The 20,111-nt window shown below is 42.1% G+C and overlaps 1 protein-coding gene across 10 annotated transcripts in view; it reads right to left on the reverse strand.

The window, feature by feature from the left end:
* tns1b (tensin 1b) overlaps window positions 1-19,083 on the reverse strand; it is a 203,583-nt gene extending 184,500 nt beyond the window's left edge. For 3 of the 10 annotated variants that reach the window (XM_074658336.1, XM_074658330.1, XM_074658329.1), the window contains exon 1: window positions 18,690-19,081. In XM_074658336.1, the coding sequence (XP_074514437.1) occupies window positions 18,690-18,794 (105 nt within the window). In that variant the 5' untranslated portion in view covers window positions 18,795-19,081. Of the gene's footprint in view, window positions 1-18,689 lie in introns of all 10 variants that reach the window. The other 7 variants (XM_074658335.1, XM_074658337.1, XM_074658332.1 and 4 more) reach the window with 3 other exon arrangements.
* Window positions 19,084-20,111: the final 1,028 nt, after the last annotated feature.

Consider the following 20,111-nt stretch of genomic DNA (forward strand, 5'->3'; position numbering starts at 1 on the left):
TTACTGAAGTGCCTATTTATCTCCTCAAATGTGTTCAGAAAACATCTTGTAGTGTACTGTTTAGCTGGAAAATTAGAAAGTTTGCTCCGGCTGGTGGGCGGGGCTTAGTATTTCCTCAACTGATCTCAACATGGCGGCCGGGTCACAAACTTTCTCATTTTACAGCTAAACAGTACACTACAAGATGTTTCTGAAAACATTTATGCTAGAAATAGGCATTACAGTAACAGAATATTACTTAATATTTGATCAGCGCTGCCTAGTTTGACCGTTTGATCAGAGTTTGACAGTGATTGACAGCTGCTCAGAGACGGCAAGGCCCCAGCTCGACTCTGATGGGTTGTTTTCCTCCGGTCTCTGAAATCTTGCAGATGCCATTAGGAGCACCGGAGGACACCGGAGGACACCGGAGGACACCGGAGGACACCGGAGGACACAGAGATGATGATTTTTTTTCAGATTACCTGTCTCATGCACTACTGTCAGGATATAGTGACCATTTTATAAAACTAACCTTTTTTAATCATATTTGCTCCATTTCTACCTACTGCTGCTTTAACTGTTAACAAACATGCTGCATTTCTGTCCATGCATGTGTATGTAGATAGAGGGACCCTCAGGGATCCTTGCATTGAAAACACTGTGAAAGCCCAGAGCCGAAACTATATAAGGTTCATTCTTCCTAAAGCCCTTCCAAACCCCCCTCAGCTGGATCAAAGTGTGCCTTGTGTGCTTAGGTTTTAACATGGGGTGTGGGGGCCTTTACTTTCTGGCCGATTGTTATCACTCCTCAAAGTGCTAAGCCATGAGTGAGGCCTCGTTGAATGCTGCTGCCAAAGGAGTGTCTGAAATGTGTGTGTGTGTGTTGTGTGAGCACTCCTCCCTCCCATGTGCGCTGGGGATAAGGCAGAGGCATGGGTTTAAATTGGAAGCGCATGTTGCATGACCTCACACTTGTCATTTGTGATTAAACCACATGAACATCCCGCTGCAGCAAGTCGTTTCTTTGGTACAGATAACTGTTTCAGGCTTGCTACTGTGCCAACAAATCACAACGCTGACTGCCCCCTTGCTGGTCTCTTTTCTCCACAATCACCAAATGTCAGGATCGTTTTAAGAAAGATCAAACTATATGACGTCCTCTAGTAGTGGAGGAAATCCAACATGGCTAAAGCCACTGGTCAGGCTGTGAACATGGTAATGGGGCCTTACTTTTCTCCACCCAGGAAAGTAAACAATGTACTCACAACATCCCTGAAACACTTAATCATCTGCACACAGGGTGAGTTCCATCATCTCTTAGAGGATTTCTACGAAGCATAGCGGCGTTACTGGCAGATTATAAAGTACTTTGGGAGCGCATGAAGTCATCCACATGTGCAAGAAATGATGTAGTATGTGGAATGATGCTGGCAGATTATCAAGGATGATCGGCAAAATTATAATCCCTGAAGATTTATGGTTTGTGGCTACACAATCCTGGGATGATGACTAATAAAGACAGACCGAATTTGGTAAAATATGACTCAGTGCAAACACAACTTTGAACAACTGCGTGAAAGCTCAGTTCATCAACTTTTAGTTGTTTATTTTTTTAAATCAGGCATGCTCATTTTTGAGGGATGAGAAAGCTCCACGCATCCAACTTCTACTGCCACTGATCCAGGTTTGAATACCGTTGGCAGCGAATGAAACAAAACCAGAAGCATCTCCCCTGGCAGATCCTGCACCGCCTCAGGCCAAACGCAGATATAAAGAGCGCATAGAGGAGCACTTTAAGAACAATGACTCCAAGAGCATGTGGCAGGGGATAAAAACCATCACGGGCTACAAAAACAACTATACAGCCTCAAGTCCCACAGACAACACTCTTCCTGATACCCTGAATCACTTCTTCGCTCGGTTCGACCGGGAAAACAAGGAAACCAACATCCAGCCTGCACTAACTGAGAAGGACCAACCGATAAAGCTCCAACACCACCAGGTCAAATCCGTCCTGCGCCGAGTCAACATCAGGAAAGCGTCAGGACCGGATGGGGTCTCTGGACGAATCATTAAGGCCTGTGCAGACCAGCTAACAGGGGTATTTACAACCATCTTCAACCTCTCACTTGAACAGTCTGTTGTTCCCACATGCCTTAAGGAAACCACCATCGTCCCTGTACCCAAGAAAACAAAAGTGAACTGCCTGAATGACTACCGGCCAGTTGCTCTAACCCCCATTATCACAAAATGTTTCGAGAGACTAGTTCTGTCCCACATTAAAACTGTCATCCCTGCCGATCTTGACCAACACCAGTTCGCTTATCGGACAAACAGATCGACGGATGATGCAATCACAACAGCTCTTCACGCAGCCCTTACACACCTGGATCACAACAACACATATGTAAGGATGCTGTTTGTTGATTTCAGTTCTGCTTTCAACACAATAATTCCACACAAACTGGTTCAAAAATTGAGCAACTTGGGCTTAGGCAGTTCACTGAGCACATGGGTGCTGGACTTCCTCAGGAACAGACCCCAGTGTGTCAGGATGGGGGACCACACCTCGGCCACTCTGAACCTGAGCACTGGAACACCACAGGGGTGTGTCCTCAGTCCTTTTCTCTACTCCCTCTTCACATATGACTGCTCAACTATTCACCCCACCAACACCATGGTCAAATTTGCAGACGACACTGCTGTAGTAGGACTGATAACCAACAACAACGAGACAGCCTACAGGGAGGAGATCCAACATCTGACACAATGGTGTTCCCATAACAACCTGGATTTAAACACAACAAAAACAAAAGAAATGATAATAGACTTCAGGAGAGCAAGACGGGTGGAGCACTCTGCCCTCTGCGTACGTGGAGAGGAGGTGGAGAGGGTGGACTGCTTCACGTACCTCGGAGTCCACATTTCGTCAGACCTCACCTGGTCCAAAAACATCTCTCATCAGGTGGGGAAGGCCCAGCAGAGACTCTACTTCCTTCGGAAGCTGAAACAGGCTCACCTTCCTCAACACCTGCTGATCAACTTCTATAGGGCAACCATTGAGAGCCTCCTGACCTACTGCTGCACTGTGTGGTTTGCTAGCTGCACAGTGGAGAACAGGAGGGACCTGCAGCGGGTGGTGAGGATGGCGGAAAAAGTGATTGGGACCACATTACCCCCCCTCAGTGACCTATACACTGGTCGGCTCTGTAAGAAAGCCAGCTGTATCTCCAAAGACCCCACCCACCCTGGACATGTACTGTTTGCTCCCCTTCCCTCCGGAAGGAGATACAGGACAATTAAAACACACACCAACAGACTACGAAACAGCTTTTACCCACAGGCTGTCAAGTGTGTAGAACCCCCCCCCCCCAAAGGCTGAGGACACTAGCTGCTGAACCATAATTTGCACTTTATGATGATGATCCACTTATTTATTGTTCTACTTGTGACTGAATGTTTTAATGTTTGTTTTTCACTGCAAAGAGCTGCTAAACTGTTTTTCGTTGTTTTCAATGACAATGACAATAAAGTATCTATCTATCTCCTGGAGAATCCAGAAGAGCTCCCAAGCCAGATGACATCTGCAGTCCTCCTGCATCTTCCCCGAGGTCTACTCCCAGTTGAACAAATACCTTTGTAGTGAGGATTTCTGGGAGGCACCCTGGCGCCCATTTCACATTTGCAAGCATTGTTTAGCGGCAATGTCATGTTGTCATGTGATCGTCGCTCACAAACTGCAGAAAAACAACCCCGTCTCCTATAAGATTACAAAATATGTTTCCCTCAAAACATAATTCAGAATACAGATTCAATTATCAACGATCCAATATCATCGATACAAAGTGAAAACATCGATACATATCATCATTGGGTCGGTAATGCTGAGAAACCAGCAAGAGTACACTAGATTTTAAAAATGATCCAGCCGAAAAAACCCAGCCCAGTGTTGCCAACTCTTTTCCAATGAAAGTAGCTGATTTATAGATGTCTCTTTATACATTCATGGCGATGGACGTATTGGCGTTTGCAGTCCAAAATGGCGACACCGCTACCGCAACACCAACTAGCGGCTGTAATCACCAGAGTTTCGCCTCTTTGCTGCTATACTCTTTGCTCCGGTGACGCGCAATGAGTGTACGGGCACGCAGGTACGCCGGTAGGTATTTAGACAGGTAGGTAGCCCGTCCAATCATTTCATTCTGCTCCAAAGAAATGATTGGACGGGCCTATAACAGTCCTGTGACAGCCACAGATACCTCTTTTCTTTTCTTTTTTTAATACTGTCGGAATGTAATGAAAGTTTCAACTAATATAACAAAAAAAAATGTTTTTGAAGAAGATTACCAACCCTAGCTTTCAGTTACGCCTTTATTTTGAAATTCCCATTGCACGTCTCTGTCTGTGTCACTATTTAAACCCAAGCGCATCTCGTTCCTTGTTGTGAGTTGATATAAGTATAACTGATTGTATTAAATGGGCATATGATGATGTCTCATATTGATAACAGGCCCCTTAATTTAATCCAATCAAAATCATATCGTGGCAGACTTTGTGATATCAGCAAATATTGTATCGTTGTCCAAAGAATCAATATATCGTCTCGTGATGAAACTTGAGATTTACACTTTTAATTAACAGGAGAGAAAATTATTTCATGTTGCAAATAGCAGCATGCATGTCGTAAAGTTGGTGAAACAGGCCTCTGATCAGATGCATGAAACCACCGCAGCCTTCAGGTTCAGCTCTCTCTTTACTACTATAGTTCAGTTAGAGATTTGGAAGATAAGGGTTTATAGGTGTAAGGAACAAAGCGGGGTCTTTACAAGTATAGTAATACAATAGTGTGTGTATTTGTCTGTGTGTGGTGGTGGTGAGGACACCCCTCCTGTCAGCGTCAGACAAGATACACCCACTAAACACGGAGCTGAATTTCTTCACAGCACCAACTGTAACCCATGGCGACGGAGAGCCTGCCCAGTAGCCGGGCATTATGCAAATGTAAATCACGCTTGACTGGCCACAAGACTGTGTGTGTGTCCATCGCATGGCTTCACATTTCACCCAAACTTTATTGGTGCCAGTGGCCTTTTGTCTGCTTTAATTGAATTAACTTCTCAGAAACGGACCTCGTTGCAGGAGAACGATGGGACATTACACAGCCATCACCTCGGCATGGGAGCTTTTAATAGTGTTTACATTGGAATCATTCAGTGCTTTAGAAGAATAGGGGCTTCTCTTTCAGTACATTTTATAACTCGGTAACATTTTCTTTTTAGGAGCTACATGAGGCATTTGTCACAGCGTCGGAACATAATAGATTAGCAAATAAACAACCGCCATTGAAAGACTCGTGTCACTTTTCTGTCATTTTGTGTCATGTTTCAGGCCCTTGGGAAGAGGCTTACATAAAAAAAAAGCTCCAGTGCTTTCACTTCAACAGTCACATCTTAATATTGGCTGTCATTCCTACTTGAGCCAGTGACTTTGAATGGCTAAAATAATTCCAGTCTATAGAAAAAGGCGTTGTTAAAGGCCCGGGAAACCTATTCTCTCAATCAGCTTTTTACCATTAGCCATGTGGTCCTAAGGCCCTGACACACCAAGCCGACAGTTGGCCAGTTTGGGGCCGTCGGTGAGCGTCCATCAGCCTAGGTTTTGTGGTGCAGTCCACTGTTTTTTTGTTTTTTGAGTTACTTCATCTCAAGTAGGTGTAGAATGACGTGGTAGTTGGCAGTCGGCTCTAGTCTTTGCGGTGTGTTCGAGTGCAACTTTTTGGCCAAGACGCAGGCGACGTGAGGCGATGTCTGGTTGGTGTGTCTGGGCCTCTACAGGAACACACATTTTTCTGCCAAAGTTGGAAAAGATTGGGTTATTTCTCAGGACTGAGGTCTTCTCACTGGTTTGACATTGATGGGATTCAGTTGGAAAAAGGTGATGTCACATGTTTCTGTGTACCAGAAGCATTTAAATCAAAACGTAATGAAGTTGGTGGGTCGTGGGGTGTGCTTACATTGCCATTGGAGACGTGCCTTGGTAACAATGGTACAGAGGGATAGAGGACTACTGCAACACATGTATGAACCCTAGTATACAACTTCATTTATACAAACACTGTAATTTACATAGCACTAATAACACTGCCTTTTAAGTCCATGGGTCCAAGTAAATCACAGTTTAAAAGGTAGAAAAAGTCAATGGCCATGTCCCCATCTGCTGGTTAAAAAAGCACAGCGTCATTACAGTCATACTGTACTATACTGGACGTGGTCATGAACTACTTTGAAGTGCCTGGTGTATTTTAGACAACTGGGTTCAGATAAAATACAGAATTCGCCCATTGCTTTGGTTACAGGCCACAGTTTGGAAGAAAGAACGTGTTCACGGTTGTGGTTGTCTTCCTTCGTCTTTCATGTCTGCTTGTCCCCAGTCAAAATGGCCAACCCAGACATCAAGCAAACAGTGTCACGTGGTTTTGTCCACCGGACAAAAGAGTCGTGGAAATGCAAATGTTTGGCCAGTCTCTGAGATAATGTGGAGCAAACCAGTCTCCGTCATCTTGATGTGATTGATTTTTGCAGACTACAGACTTGAACAGACTAGGGCTGACCCGATTGCTTTGAAGCTTTGACTGTCGTCATGGTAATCGACATCCAAATTAGTATTTGAATGCTTCAAATGTTGTTGTTGAGGTTTTTTTTACACATGTAAGTATGTAATAATTAGGGGTGGGAAAAAAATGTATTCACCTATGTATCACGATTTTTTTTAATTTTAAAATTTAAAAACAATTCAAGACTTTCTATGACAGCTTACATTATTTTTGGGGAGTGTAAATGAGTGCCTTGGCCCTTAGTTTGGTAATGATATGGTCTCCAGTGACTACTAATCTCATAGTCAGAGTCTAAACTTAAGAATGCAGATGGCAGGTGTTAAAGGATTGGCTACAGTAGAGCTTAGTGGTAATATAAGACACAAGACAATCGCACGGATTGACAAAGAGATCCCAGGAATGCTCCACAAAAGTGAAAGTGCAGGGAACGGAATGTTATCCAGCGGAGTGATAAGTAACAGTGTTGCCGTGGTGGGAACGGTTAACTGATAATGCAGCCACTCAAACGCCTTGCTCGCTTTCATCTGACACTGTTTAAAGGCACTTTATCTAACTGCAGACTGTTAAATCCATTACTGTTATCTCTGCTGAGAGCAGCCCAACCTTTCAGGACAGATACAGTATGAAACATTCTCAGTGTTTTCCCATCAACAGTGTGATTAAATATAATTAACAACGCAAATATTTTATCTGAATAAAGAGCTGCATGTGTTAATGTGTAGGAAATGAATACCCAATGAAATATTAGCTTCAAACCTGAGTTGCTGCACAGCCATTGACAACACAATACAATGATGTGGAGGTATTCAGGCTATTTCAGAGTCATGCCATGAAGGCTTGCCAAGGCAGACAGGCACGCAGAAGGCAAAGAAGTAGCAGATTATGTTCTCAGAACTTCTCTGACAACTGTAATGTAAAAAAAAAAAAAAATGAATGGGGCTTAAAGGGTAAAACCCCTCAATTAAGGTAATCCAATATGCTATTCTTGCAGTCTGGGAAAGTCCATGTAGAACCTAAGAAACTAGGTCTGCGTCACGACCAAAGGATTTCATGCTCGATACCATGTTGCTGCTGTAATTCAACCCTACATGCTGCTTATCTTTGGTGAGTGTCTATAATGAGGATGTTACATACAGTTGCAGTATGTCCCATGCACATGTACAGCTGTGCAGGTACTCCAGGTATGGAGTCAGTTCTTACTATCCACTGGAAAGGGGGTTGGTGTTTTTGTCTCTCACTAGAAGATTGCCATACACTTTAACGCTGTTTTTGCTAAACTATGATGACGGTCTGTTGTCTTGATCATGGAGCTGGATCATTTTTAATAACTTGCTATGTCACCCTTAGAAACAATTGAAATGTTTAAGGGAATTGTGACTGAAAAACGTAGAAAGTAAGAAAAAGGGAGAAAAAGCTGTTGTTCAATGAAACGTGTTATGCTGGATTGGATTGGATTGTGTTGCATTAATACAGTTTACATTATTCGGAAAAAATGTTTACAGATTTTTTAAATTATGTATCGATGGAAATTATGTTTCAGTTTTAACATAAATTGTATGACTTTTTTGATTTAAATGTTGAAAGTGTAAAGAAAAATGTCATTGATTAATGATGTAATGATTTAGGTTAATAAATGTGGGAAAACATTATTTTTGACGGTTTCTCTTGTTTTACTGAGTGCAAATTTGCCATCATAAAGGTACAATGTGCTTCTCACTAGGCAGTGCTCTCTTAAAGGTCAAATTTGTACCATTTCCAAGGGTATATTTAAGTCCTAGAGCATTAAGGTCCATTTTTGTCCCCAGGGGTACAAATTTGCCCCCATAAGGTACAAACTGTAAGGGTACTAATATGCACCCTTGTTAAGGGGTACAATGGGTTAACCTATGAGGATACTGCCCCAGCAACAAGCTGTTGGACCCCTAAAGGTACAAACTTAGCCCATTATTTCTGACAGTGTACTGTATATTAGCTTATTGCTGATATACTGTATCTGTATTGGTTTAAGGGATCCTTATTAAGATTCTTTTTAAAAAATTGGCCAATTTTTTAACTCTTTAATATCAATATTAGTATCTGCCTAAAAAATTCAGTATCAGTCAGGCCATACATGATTTTTATTATTTTACTATTATTTTTTGTAGGACTGCCTCGACCAAAGAAATACTTAAGGCCAAGCCAACAGTCGGCCGTCGGACAGTTTGGGGTCGTCGATGAGCGTCCGTCGGTCTAGTTTTTGTAATCTGCCCGTGAATTTTTTGGGCCAATACAGTATGTTGAATCAGTGGTGGAGCCAGTCAGTGAGAGAAGTCACTCTGATTGGCTGTTCAGCTTAAACGAATCAGTGCACCAGGAGAGAAACGGAAGTGAGGAAAGCAAGCCAACGAGTAAAGTCAAGAGGAAAAACACAGAACGTTCTTCTCATTTTTCATCTTCAGCTCATCTGATCGTTCCAATACACAGATATTTTCACAACGACATGGCCATCTGGAATGAAGCTAAGCGGTGAGTGAGAATGGTGTAAAAATGGTCGCCAAACGCTGCTTTGTTTCTTAAAAAAAACGTTTCACTTTAAAAAAAAAAAAAAACATAAACTTAAAATTTTATTTTAAAATTTAAACTTAAATTTTTTTTTTTTTATTAGAATCATCAAATACATGCGGCCTGTAGACGGATACGGAACGGATGTGATGTCATGTTACTCAGACTACAACAATAAAAGCAGTAACTTCCTTCTACCTCCACATAGACTCAAATGAAGCAAATATATCAATTCTGGCATTAAATAATGTATTTCAAAATTGTAAAAAGAAAAAAAAAAAGAAATTGTGATACATTAGTGAATCAACTTTTTTTCCACCCCTAATATACAGCACTGCCTAATGGACTAATACAACCAATGACAGAGAAAGCCAGTATAAAAATATATAACTAAATATGTAGACAAATTCCTATCATCTCATATTGCATATCATTTTATCGCCTCATATATACATATATTTGAGAATAAACTAGGACCAATATATTCTCAGTGTGAACACAGCCTTGGGGGTAACCGTAAATAACCTCTCAGCCGTTGTGTATGTATATGATATATATATGTGTGGCACGCCGGTGATGCTTGTGTAGGATTTCAGGCGCGTGCAACACATGTGCAGCACTGTGTCCAAGAGTGTGATTTAATTAAAGATTCCTTTGCCTGGTGCATATGATGGGACACACCCGCTCTCATTAACAGGGATCAGGACTGGAACGTGGAACATGTGCCGTTTTTTTTTACGGAGGGCTATCGAGTTTCTACTCCTGTTCTACTAATAATAACGGCATGACAAAACTTTTCTCTACAGAACAATCCTCTGTTGTGTCCCCCCTGTGTTATCTGTAAGGCACTGGAGACACAGAAAAATAACGTAAAGAGTTATGTTTCTCCAAAAACATTCATAACGAAATGAATATGTTCACAATGCCTTGGTCACTACCCAGTGAACCCTTTATTTTCTTTGCCTGTGACAGTGAGTGGCCTACATGTTTATCAGACACTTCATGGTTACAATTCATAATGCTCATCACGTTTCCCCTCCCAGTCCAGTGAGAAACCACATTCCAGTGCGAATACCTATGAAATTCCTCCACAGCGGAATGTCTAAGTGTGCAAACCTATCCTTTTAAAAACCTGTGAGGGCGAACTAGCAACAATGATCTGCCTCAGCTTGTTACAAGCATTGGTGCAAAATAGAGAGAGAGAGAGAAAAAAAAAAAACTGGGGTCTTTCTTCCTGTGTGTATTCAGAGTAAATGCAGCATGTCAAAGGGGGGATTTATTACGTCCCAAAAGAAAAACATTCTCCCGATGATGAAAACATGATTGGGCGACCTGGGTAGCCCAGCCTAACTTCTGCTCCACTGTCACAGTAATTACCCTTGGAGCCCTGTGGCATCCGACCTTGGTGAAAAAGACCCCGGGAAAAGAGAAGAGCCACAAAGACGCATTTGGAGGCGAAAGGGATGCGACCTGGGAGAGCCGAGCTCCCTGTCCATCACTCGGAAGTGTTGTGAATGGCTACAAAGGCCCCCAGAGTGAGACTTTGTGGGATTTCGACGTTGCCAAGAGCAAATGCCACATCGCCTTGCCAAGTATTAGGGAGAAGACAAGAAAATCCCCCCCACACGTAGAGAAATATCAACAAAACTGCAGCATAAAGGCCACATTCACAGCGCACAAAGCCATAGAGGGCTGGATGGTATAGGGCTAAACGGAGTGTATTATGTTGCGCTGATGCCACAAGGTCTGAAGCAGAGGTGGAAGTTAGGCCTCTGCTTTACATTCCAAGAAAAGGGGCACACAACCGTGACTCTGGGGGGGGAAATACAGTTGCCCTGTGCCTTAATCTATCATTCTGACTGTCATTCTATCCACTGTGCATCGCCAAGTGAATTAAAGACACTTTAAGAAACTCAATGAACGCCTTTTGTGTCCCATTATCTCCTTGTTCCAGAGGCTTTGTGGGCGACGTTACGCATCACCGAATCAGTAATGTCTTGAAAGGCTGTTTGGAAAAGAAACATCCGCTCATCGGATTCACACATCCTTTCACCACGAGGCTTTGAAAGTAAAAGGCGTTGACTTCCAAAAATGGATGAAAAGGCTCAAATTATCAGACGATTCCATGCTAGCTGTTGGCTCAAGCTGAAGGACTTCTTCCCAAATGTTTGCAATTTAACACACACATCTACATTCCTGGACAGCATTTTGAATACTCTGATGTTGTACGGAACAATCTACGCATTGAACATGTCACTCTACATTTACACAAATACATTATCACTACATTTATATATACTTAATGGTTAGGATTTTTAGGTCATTATCTGGAGCTCATGTCAACAAACATCTGATGGGCTCTGAAGATAAACTGAAATATCTCAGTTTCTGTGAATTTGTCTCTTGCATTAAATTTAAATGGTATTTTATTAATATTAAAGTTACTATGAAGAACTTTTAACTGGTTATTAAGCAGTCTCAATTTAATACTGATGCCTCTTTATGACCTACATAAGCAAACAAGACCATCAGGGAGAATCTGGGCTGTTTCTATATAGTTATTCCTAATGCTTGTCATCGGGTCCGATTCCAGAAAAAAATCCGTCAAAACAATTTATACAAGTTCAACAGAAACTCCTTCAGCTCAGCCTTCAGCGGGACTCCGGCAGCATCTCAGTTTTAAAGCTAGAGTGAAGATAAGATGGCATCATATGAAACTAGAAAACCTAAGGAATCCATCGGTACCAACCATGTCACACTTGCTTGTCGCTATGGAGGTTAAATAACGCTCCAAACTTATGATAAATTTTGGCGAGGAAAAGCTGGCATGGCGATATTCAGAGGGGTCCCTTGACCTCTGACCTCAAGATATGTGAATGAAAATGGGTTCTATGGATACCCACGAGTCTCCCCTTTACAGACATGCCCACTTTATGATAATCACATGCAGTTTGGGGCAAGTCATAGTCAAGTCAGCACACTGACACACTGACAGCTGTTGTTGCCTGTTGGGCTGCCGTTTGCCATGTTATGATTTGAGCATATTTTTATGCTAAATGCAGTACCTGTGAGGGTTTCCGGACAATATTTATCATTGTTTTGTGTTGTTAATTGATTTCCAATAATAAATATATACATACATTTGCATAAAGCAGCATATTTGCCCACTCACATGTTGATAAGAGTATTAAATACTTAACAAATCTCCTTTTAAAGTACATCTTGATACACACATAAAAAATGTGCGATTATTTGTGATTAATCACAATTCACTATGGACAATCATGCAATTAAATATTGACAGCCCTAGTTTCTATTAGTATGGTTGTGTTCCTTCAAATTTTTGTTGTTTCTTCTCCATGTTTAGTTTTTTTACTTTCATGCTTGCTGTGCACGAGGTTGTCATTAAGTAACTGGATCAAATGATCCAATAACTGGGAGGTTTGCTGGGGAGGATGCAGAGTAGCAGAAAAGCATTTTAAAGTGTGCCAACTCGTACTGATATTTGCTGCTCAGAGCTGGTTTAACCTGCCGGGAGCAGCATGTGGGAGAGGATTACCACATCAAAACAGACCGATGCAGGTAAGGTACAATACCTTAACTCACAAACAGTGTCTTTGATATCATCCCTTATTATGTGAAAGCCTCTACATATCACCGTCAAGTCAAATCCGGTGCAGTATAGTCTGCCCAGACTGTCATGTGAAGAATAGGTCTATTTAAAGAAGCGGAAATAAAACGCAATGTCCACAAGAGGTTAAATTCCTGTGTGCATTAAAAGGTAAAATGACAGGGGTTAACCTTGCGGAGGCATCACAACTCTTTCCCGGGTCAAGCACACACTGGGCACATTTCCACAGAGGAACACACAGAGAGGGTCTTGTTCTGCGGCCCATGTGCAGGTCAGTGCCGGCAGGTAGGAGTGAAATGATAGGCCTCCCCAGAGACACAGCACAGAGGACACACTGTTTTCTCCACAGCTAAAGCATCCACTGGAATGCAATATGGGGCGGCAGGTAACTTTCAGTTCACCGCATACCTTTATCGGAAATCTTCAAATCCCAGGAAAGCCCCCGCCTGCCGTCTGACACTTTGGTGGGAATTCAGAAACAGGGAAGGTAGAGAGCTGGACTTGACAGGCATCAAACTGAAATGAGGATTAGTTTCTTAAGGAGGGACAGTCGGCGGTGTTGCTTATGTTGAGAGTTGGGTTTGCCCGTTACTTGAATCCCATTGAGGGCTGGAAAACAGATACCTGCCCTAGATTGGATTTAATATCGCTTGTTGTTTTTTTTGTTATAGTTTGCATCATGTGCATGTGTACACAATAAGCATAATTGTACTTCTTGTGTACAGCTTTTACATAAAAATCATGAAATAAAACCATTGAAAACATTTACTTAAAAGGACCAGTGTGTGACAATCTATTGGCAGAAATGGAATAGAATATTAATAAGTAGTTTTCTGTAGTGTTATGAAGACCATGTAGCTTTATTTATATAGAAACTTTATCTCAAGGCCAGTCAAATGTACTTAAAATGCCTCACACCCTCCCCTCTGACGTTGCTACAGCAACAGAGGGTCAATATACTCTCCTCTATCCGGTTCATGTGGCTTACATGTTAGAAAACTATTTCCTTCTCACACTGCAGCAGAAATTGCAACATGGGCGTTCCATTGGAGTCACATTTCTCTCCACATGATTAATACAAAGTACAATAATACAATACAATCCACTCAATTTATTTCTGCTGTATTGCTCTGCCAAATATCTCAACTCTGAACACTGAACATCCATCCGTTATCTGTAAACGCTTATCCTATTCAGGGTCGCGGGGGAGGGGGGCTGATTCTGATCCCAGCTGACACCCTGGACAGGTCGCCAGACTGTTACTGTAGTTAATGCAATACCTTATTTGAACTAAAACACCTATCATGTTGCTTCACTGTATTTCAATCATATAGCCGCATATGATGTAGTAAATACATGTGTAAATAGGTTATGCATTTTGGTTTACCTTATTTCAACTGATGCACCCTATCCTGTTGATTCACTAAAGTTGATGACAGTTTTTCCTCACCAAAATGTAGCTTAGGTTTGCAGCGATATTTAACCTCCTTCGCGACAATTTAAATAAAGAATGCAAAATCCATTGGTTGTGTTTCTGTAAAGAATAGTATTCTCCAAGGTGTCCCTGACCTGGTTTGCAAACTGTGCCAGCCCAAAAGTGTAATGCATCATCTTCATTTAATGCCATTCTTGCAAATGTGCGGTTGCAGTCCGGTTATGTTGTGTCTCTCAGCCCATGTACTGCCATTATACAACAACCCCTAGATGCAAAATACACAGCACGCATTCTTCCTGAAGCCTATTCAATATCCCCTCATCTGGTCTTGGCTGTGTACTTTGGTTTTACATGAGGGTTTTACTTTCATGGCCGATTGTTATCGCTCTTCAAAGTTCTGCGCCGTGGGCCTCCCTGAGCGCCCCTGACAGGAGCAGCCAAACTCCTCTTCTTCTTCTTGCACACAAACCACAAGCAGCACACATACAAGGAGCAATTACCACAGGAAGCAATTCCTCTGCACCTGATCACACCTCCGACAAAAACATCAGCATGAAAAAAAAAAGAAAAATGGTATGTAAAGAAAACAGTAGGGCGTGCACAGCATTTGGCATTCAGCACGAAAAGCCTTCTACAGTGCCTTCAGGATAAATCAGAGGACAATTATAGTATTTGGAGATTGAGTGATCCAGATTCTGACAACATGAACTGTGTGTCAGTGTCTTTCTTCAGCCAGGTCATACAGAAAAGCAATGAACAGCTCCACATGTTCAAGCTTCTTCTGAAATTTTCCTTTTAAACCTGCGGTAGGCAGAATGTTTTTGGCATCATTGGGCAAAAAATTCCATAATATCCTTTCAGCATATTGTAATTCAAGTTTTCTGAGAGATAGCTAGACTTCTGCACCTCCTAATGGCTCTGTTCTCAGGCTTTAAAATATCTAGCCCATGACGGGAGACTTTGGCCAATCACAGTTCATTTCAGAGAGAGAGAGCGTTCCTATTGGCTGTTCATTCAACGGAGGCAGCTGTCAATCACTTGCGAACTCCGATCAAACGGTCAAACAAAGCAGAGCTGATCAAATATGAATCAATATTCTGTTACTGTAATGTCTATTTCTGACCTAAAATGTGTTCAGAAACATCTTGTAGTGTACTGTTTAGCTATATAATGAGAAAGTTTGTTCCGGCTGGTGGGCGGTGCTTAGTATTTCCTCAACTGGTCTCAACATGGCGGCCGGGTCACAAACTTTCTAATTTTACAGCTAAACAGTACACTACAAGAAGTTTCTGAAAACATTTGAGGAGAGAAATAGGCATTACAGTTACAGAATATTGATTCATATTTGATCAGCGCTGCCTAGTTTGACTGTTTGATCGGAATTTGCGAGTGATTGACAGCTGCTCAGAGACGGCAAGGCTCCAGCTCGGCTCTGATTGGTTGTTTTCCTCCGGTCTGTGAAATCTTGCAGATGCCATTAGGAGCACCGGCGGACACAGAGGCACATGATTTTTTTCAGAATACCTGTCTCATGCACTACTGTCATGATAAAAATAACTTTTCTAAATCATATTTGCTCCATTTCTACCTACTGCAGCTTTAAATCACTAGTGATTGTTTATACTCAGCATGACTGACACTTGGCAACTTCACTTGAGTGACTATTTTCAACACTTTAGCACCACTTCATTACTTCAACCGCAGCGCTGCTGGCTGGAGTCGGGGCATTCGTTTCCCACAGCTCTCCATGTGCCCACAGCCATACACGCCTCTGTGCAGCTGTTTGTCTGTCTGTGCCACCGGACAACTCAGCGTATCTGGGAAAAAATCATCCGAGATGTCTAGAAGTGTCACTTCCCAGCAGCACAAGAAGTATACTGATTAATATGTCTGTGTGGTGAGCATCTAGACCAGTGATCCCCATCCAAGGGGTACTTGTACCCCAGGTATGCAGTAATAATACTGGGTAACTGGATAGCTTGTGTGATAGCTCAAATAAGAAAAAATTATATTATGGTTGGAAACAAAGGATAAAAGAATATAACCACATATTTGTATTTAGGAAGAAAATAATCAGCCAAATAGGATATTTTCTAACATATTTATTGTCACAACAGCCAATAAACTACCAGCTACATTAGGCAGACTGCACCGAATACGCCTCCCACATCCTCAGTCAGTGGTTAAACCTTATCGACTTATCGAGTGTGTGAAAACTAGTTTGCAAATGAGCAGAGAAGTCTAACTAAATGGCTAAATGAAACGGAGAAATAGTTGAAACATCCAGCTTCTGCCACCCCAAGTGGTGGTAGTACAAATTTAAACTTAGCCAAACCTTCTGATAAAAAGACCAAGCTTAAACATCGACATAACTTCCGGTTTAAAAATCAGTCCAAATGAGCACATACACATTTGGAACAAGACGGGTGGTGTTGATGAAGGGGTACTCGAGCTCATCTGATAGGGCTGCAGGGGTACGTCACGCAGCTTTAGTGCGCAGCTGTCTAGACAGAATAAAACTACAGTGTATCATAAGTGCAAACATTTCTAAAAAGTCGTATCATATTGTGTTCATTCCACCGCATGTCTGATTAAATCAACTCAGTGTTTAAATATTACTACACAGCCTTTTGGGTAGGGCTGGGACGACACACTTATCTCCCGATTCGATACTATCACGATACTTGGGTGCCGATTCGATATGTATTTCTGCAAATAGATCCCCCGAAATGTTACACACTGTTCCTTTAATACAGCCAACCTCATATCATATTATAGCTCTGTGAATGGGGAAAGATGTCCTGAATCCTTCTTGATCAACTCCAAATAATTGTCACCAAACTGACTCAGCTGCTGGAGGCTCACAGCCACAATTTGGCATCGTGACATGACGAGCCCACATCACATGGCAAATGTTCTACTGCTTTTTCTGTGCTAATAAGAAGGAGTTGAGTGTTGTTTATCTACATACAGAGTTTGGTCAATTTTATTTAAATATATCTAAAAGTGCAAAAGTAACTCTGATGCGTATAGATTCATAATAAACACAGGCCAAGGGCTGATGATCACATTATAAGAAATAAATCAAGCCTGACTGGTCTGCTGTGTGAAGTGAGGTTTGGGGTCAGACGGAGAGTTTAGTGCAGGTCACTGAGCACATTCCACAGGGCAGAAATTAGAGCCTCTGCCTGAAAAGCACTATTATATTTAACAACTCTGAAAAATCGAACTAACCACCACAGACACAGCAGCAGAGGGCAAGATGAAGAAACTATTTCCATTACATCAGTACAGGTAGGGTCACTTATTAGGGAGACCGGGGGCAATTGGAACATTTTTGGGTTTCTGATGTCATTACTCAAAAACTTCTTGATCTATTTGGATATAGTTTCTATGTAGGTAACTTCTTTTGTTTGTGTTCTACTTGTTAACAGTCATCAAATGTTTTTACAAGCAATGTTAGAGTCCCAATATTGGTTCAAACACTAGAAGTCGAATGTTACATCTGCCCCCAGGTGCAGGGGTGATTGTAACAGCATATGGGGGCAATTGAAACAATGCAAGTAATATCTTCATATAAATGCCAAGGACCACAATAAACTACCAAGAATACGCATATAATTAGAAGAAAAACTTTGACAAGCACGAGACATTCCATTTCAAAGAAGAAGAAGAAGAATAAAGGCATGTTATTAATCCCCAAGAGGAAATTCAATAGCAAAAAGCAACCCAGCTGGCAAGAAACAACAACACTAACATTTGACAAAAATATCAAATGTTAGACAACACAATGGTTATCAAAACTAGACATTTGAATTCATAGACATTCAAATGTTAAGACTGTATGAGGAAAATACTGTAGATGAAAAAATACTTTTATACCTAAAAAAAAAAGATTCTTTGCAGAAAAACTTTGATAACTTTGAGACATCAGTTTGTCCTTTGGCAGGCAGAGAGGGGTCATCACAGACCATAATGAGTTCCATGGTTGTGTCTTGTGTCTGATTGGAGATATTATAGATGTATTATAGATGAGATGTTATCATTGCCCCCGGTCTCCCCCCTGATGATCCCTGTGAGCTTTGTCTTGGAGTGCAAGCATGACTGAACTTGGACTTCTCAGAGTTGCCCTCCAGTCATTATAGTGAATGGTTTACCTCATTCATTTACACAAGCTGTGTGAATGCCTAATGTCAAAGCAGGTATTAGACAGTATATCCCTGGATTGATGGTTTCTTACTTATGTAACATATCCCCATGCTGACTGAAACATGCTGCTGATATTCACTATGTGCTTCTAGAGGACTCCGTACATGTTTAGTTTGTCAAGTGGAACCAAAAGTCAACATAAAGATAGTCAGTTGGGTTATTAAAGCATGCATTTAATAAACATATCCAACCTGCAGCGACAACAACCTGAAGAAACACGCAGCTCGTGTTTTGACGCCCACCCTGGTCTTGCCACTCTCTGTGCCAGCAGCTCTTACCTTTCTCAGGCTCTCTTTCTTCTTCTTCTTCTCCTCCTCATGTTGGTGAACAGGCATTTGCAGAAAGTCCTCTTCACAGCAGATGAAGCTCACCGTGCATCCCATCCGAGCAAACCCAGAGCGCACACGTCCAAACCCATTCAATCCAAAACCTCCACAGCTTCTTTTTCGCCTCCTCCTCCGTTGGGTGTATACCTACTTATTGTGACTTTACTCCGCTCAAACAGGCGACTAATCTGCGCACTAAATCTGGCATCACTGCGTTGTCAGTCGAGCATTGCAAAGGAGTTTCCCGCTCTTGTTTTCAGCCTGCACACCACCATACATGCGCTGACTGACGGCCACACTGAGGTGCGCTGACTTCCCACTGATGACTGCAGACTGACTGACTGACTGTGGAGACTAACAGGTAGCCTGCAGCATGTGTTGCTCTCTCTCTCTCTCTCTCTCTCTCTCTCTCTCTCTCTCCTCCACACACCTTTACGTTTGTGTTCATATGGTGTTGTGATTGGTGGTTGAGGCTGTCACTCAAAACTGGAAGGAGACTGATGATTTAATAGCCATTTAAAGTGGCAGTAGACTTCTGCACCTCTTCGTGGCTCTGTTTTCAGTCTTTAATAAAAATCTAATCCTAATCCAATCACAGGTCATTTCAGATAAGAGAGAGAGCGTTCTTATTGGCTGTTCATCAATGGAGGCAGCTGTCAATCACTCGCAAACTCCGGTCAAACTAGGCAGCGCTGATCAAATATGTAAGGGATAATGTACAGCGAGCCGGTCATTGTTGTAAAAGAAACCCCGGCAGGGCGATGAGAGACGTGCGTCATCGCCCTGTCGGGGGCTCCCTATCACAGCAATGACCCGCTAGCTGTACATTATCCAGCTTATTACATGGCTACTTACTTAAGAAATCAAGAATTTGACACAAAAACGGTCAATCAGAGTCCGACATCAGACCTGCGCCCATAGTAACGTTCTGCTATATATAGCAACGGTCTGCTATACATAGCAACGGTCTGCTATAAAGAAATAACAGATCACAGAACGCCGTTATCAGTCTATTTCTCTGTTTCTGTTTTCAGAAACATGTTGTAGTGTTCTGTTTAGCTGTAAAATGAGAAGGTTTGCTCCGAGTGGTCATGGATGTATTAAGAGAACTGGCTACAGCGTTGGAGGCGGGGCCCCGTTTATTCCTATGAAAGTTACTCAGTTGCGCATGATGCCAAAATGGCTCGACTTCCGAGTCGAAAAGTTCCCGGATCTTCTGGCGATTTTCTGCATCCATTGGGCCCATGGAGCAGGGGCAGTAGTGTCGTCATGGTTTGCTAACTCCGCCTCCCAGCCCTCGCTCCAGCCTCGTGGAAGGGAGGAAGGGAAATAACTCTGAATTTGTCTATTAGTGCAATTTACAACTTTTAGGAC

The sequence above is a fragment of the Sebastes fasciatus genome, chromosome 14 (genome assembly GCF_043250625.1).
Source record: "Sebastes fasciatus isolate fSebFas1 chromosome 14, fSebFas1.pri, whole genome shotgun sequence".
Lineage (NCBI taxonomy): Eukaryota > Metazoa > Chordata > Actinopteri > Perciformes > Sebastidae > Sebastes > Sebastes fasciatus.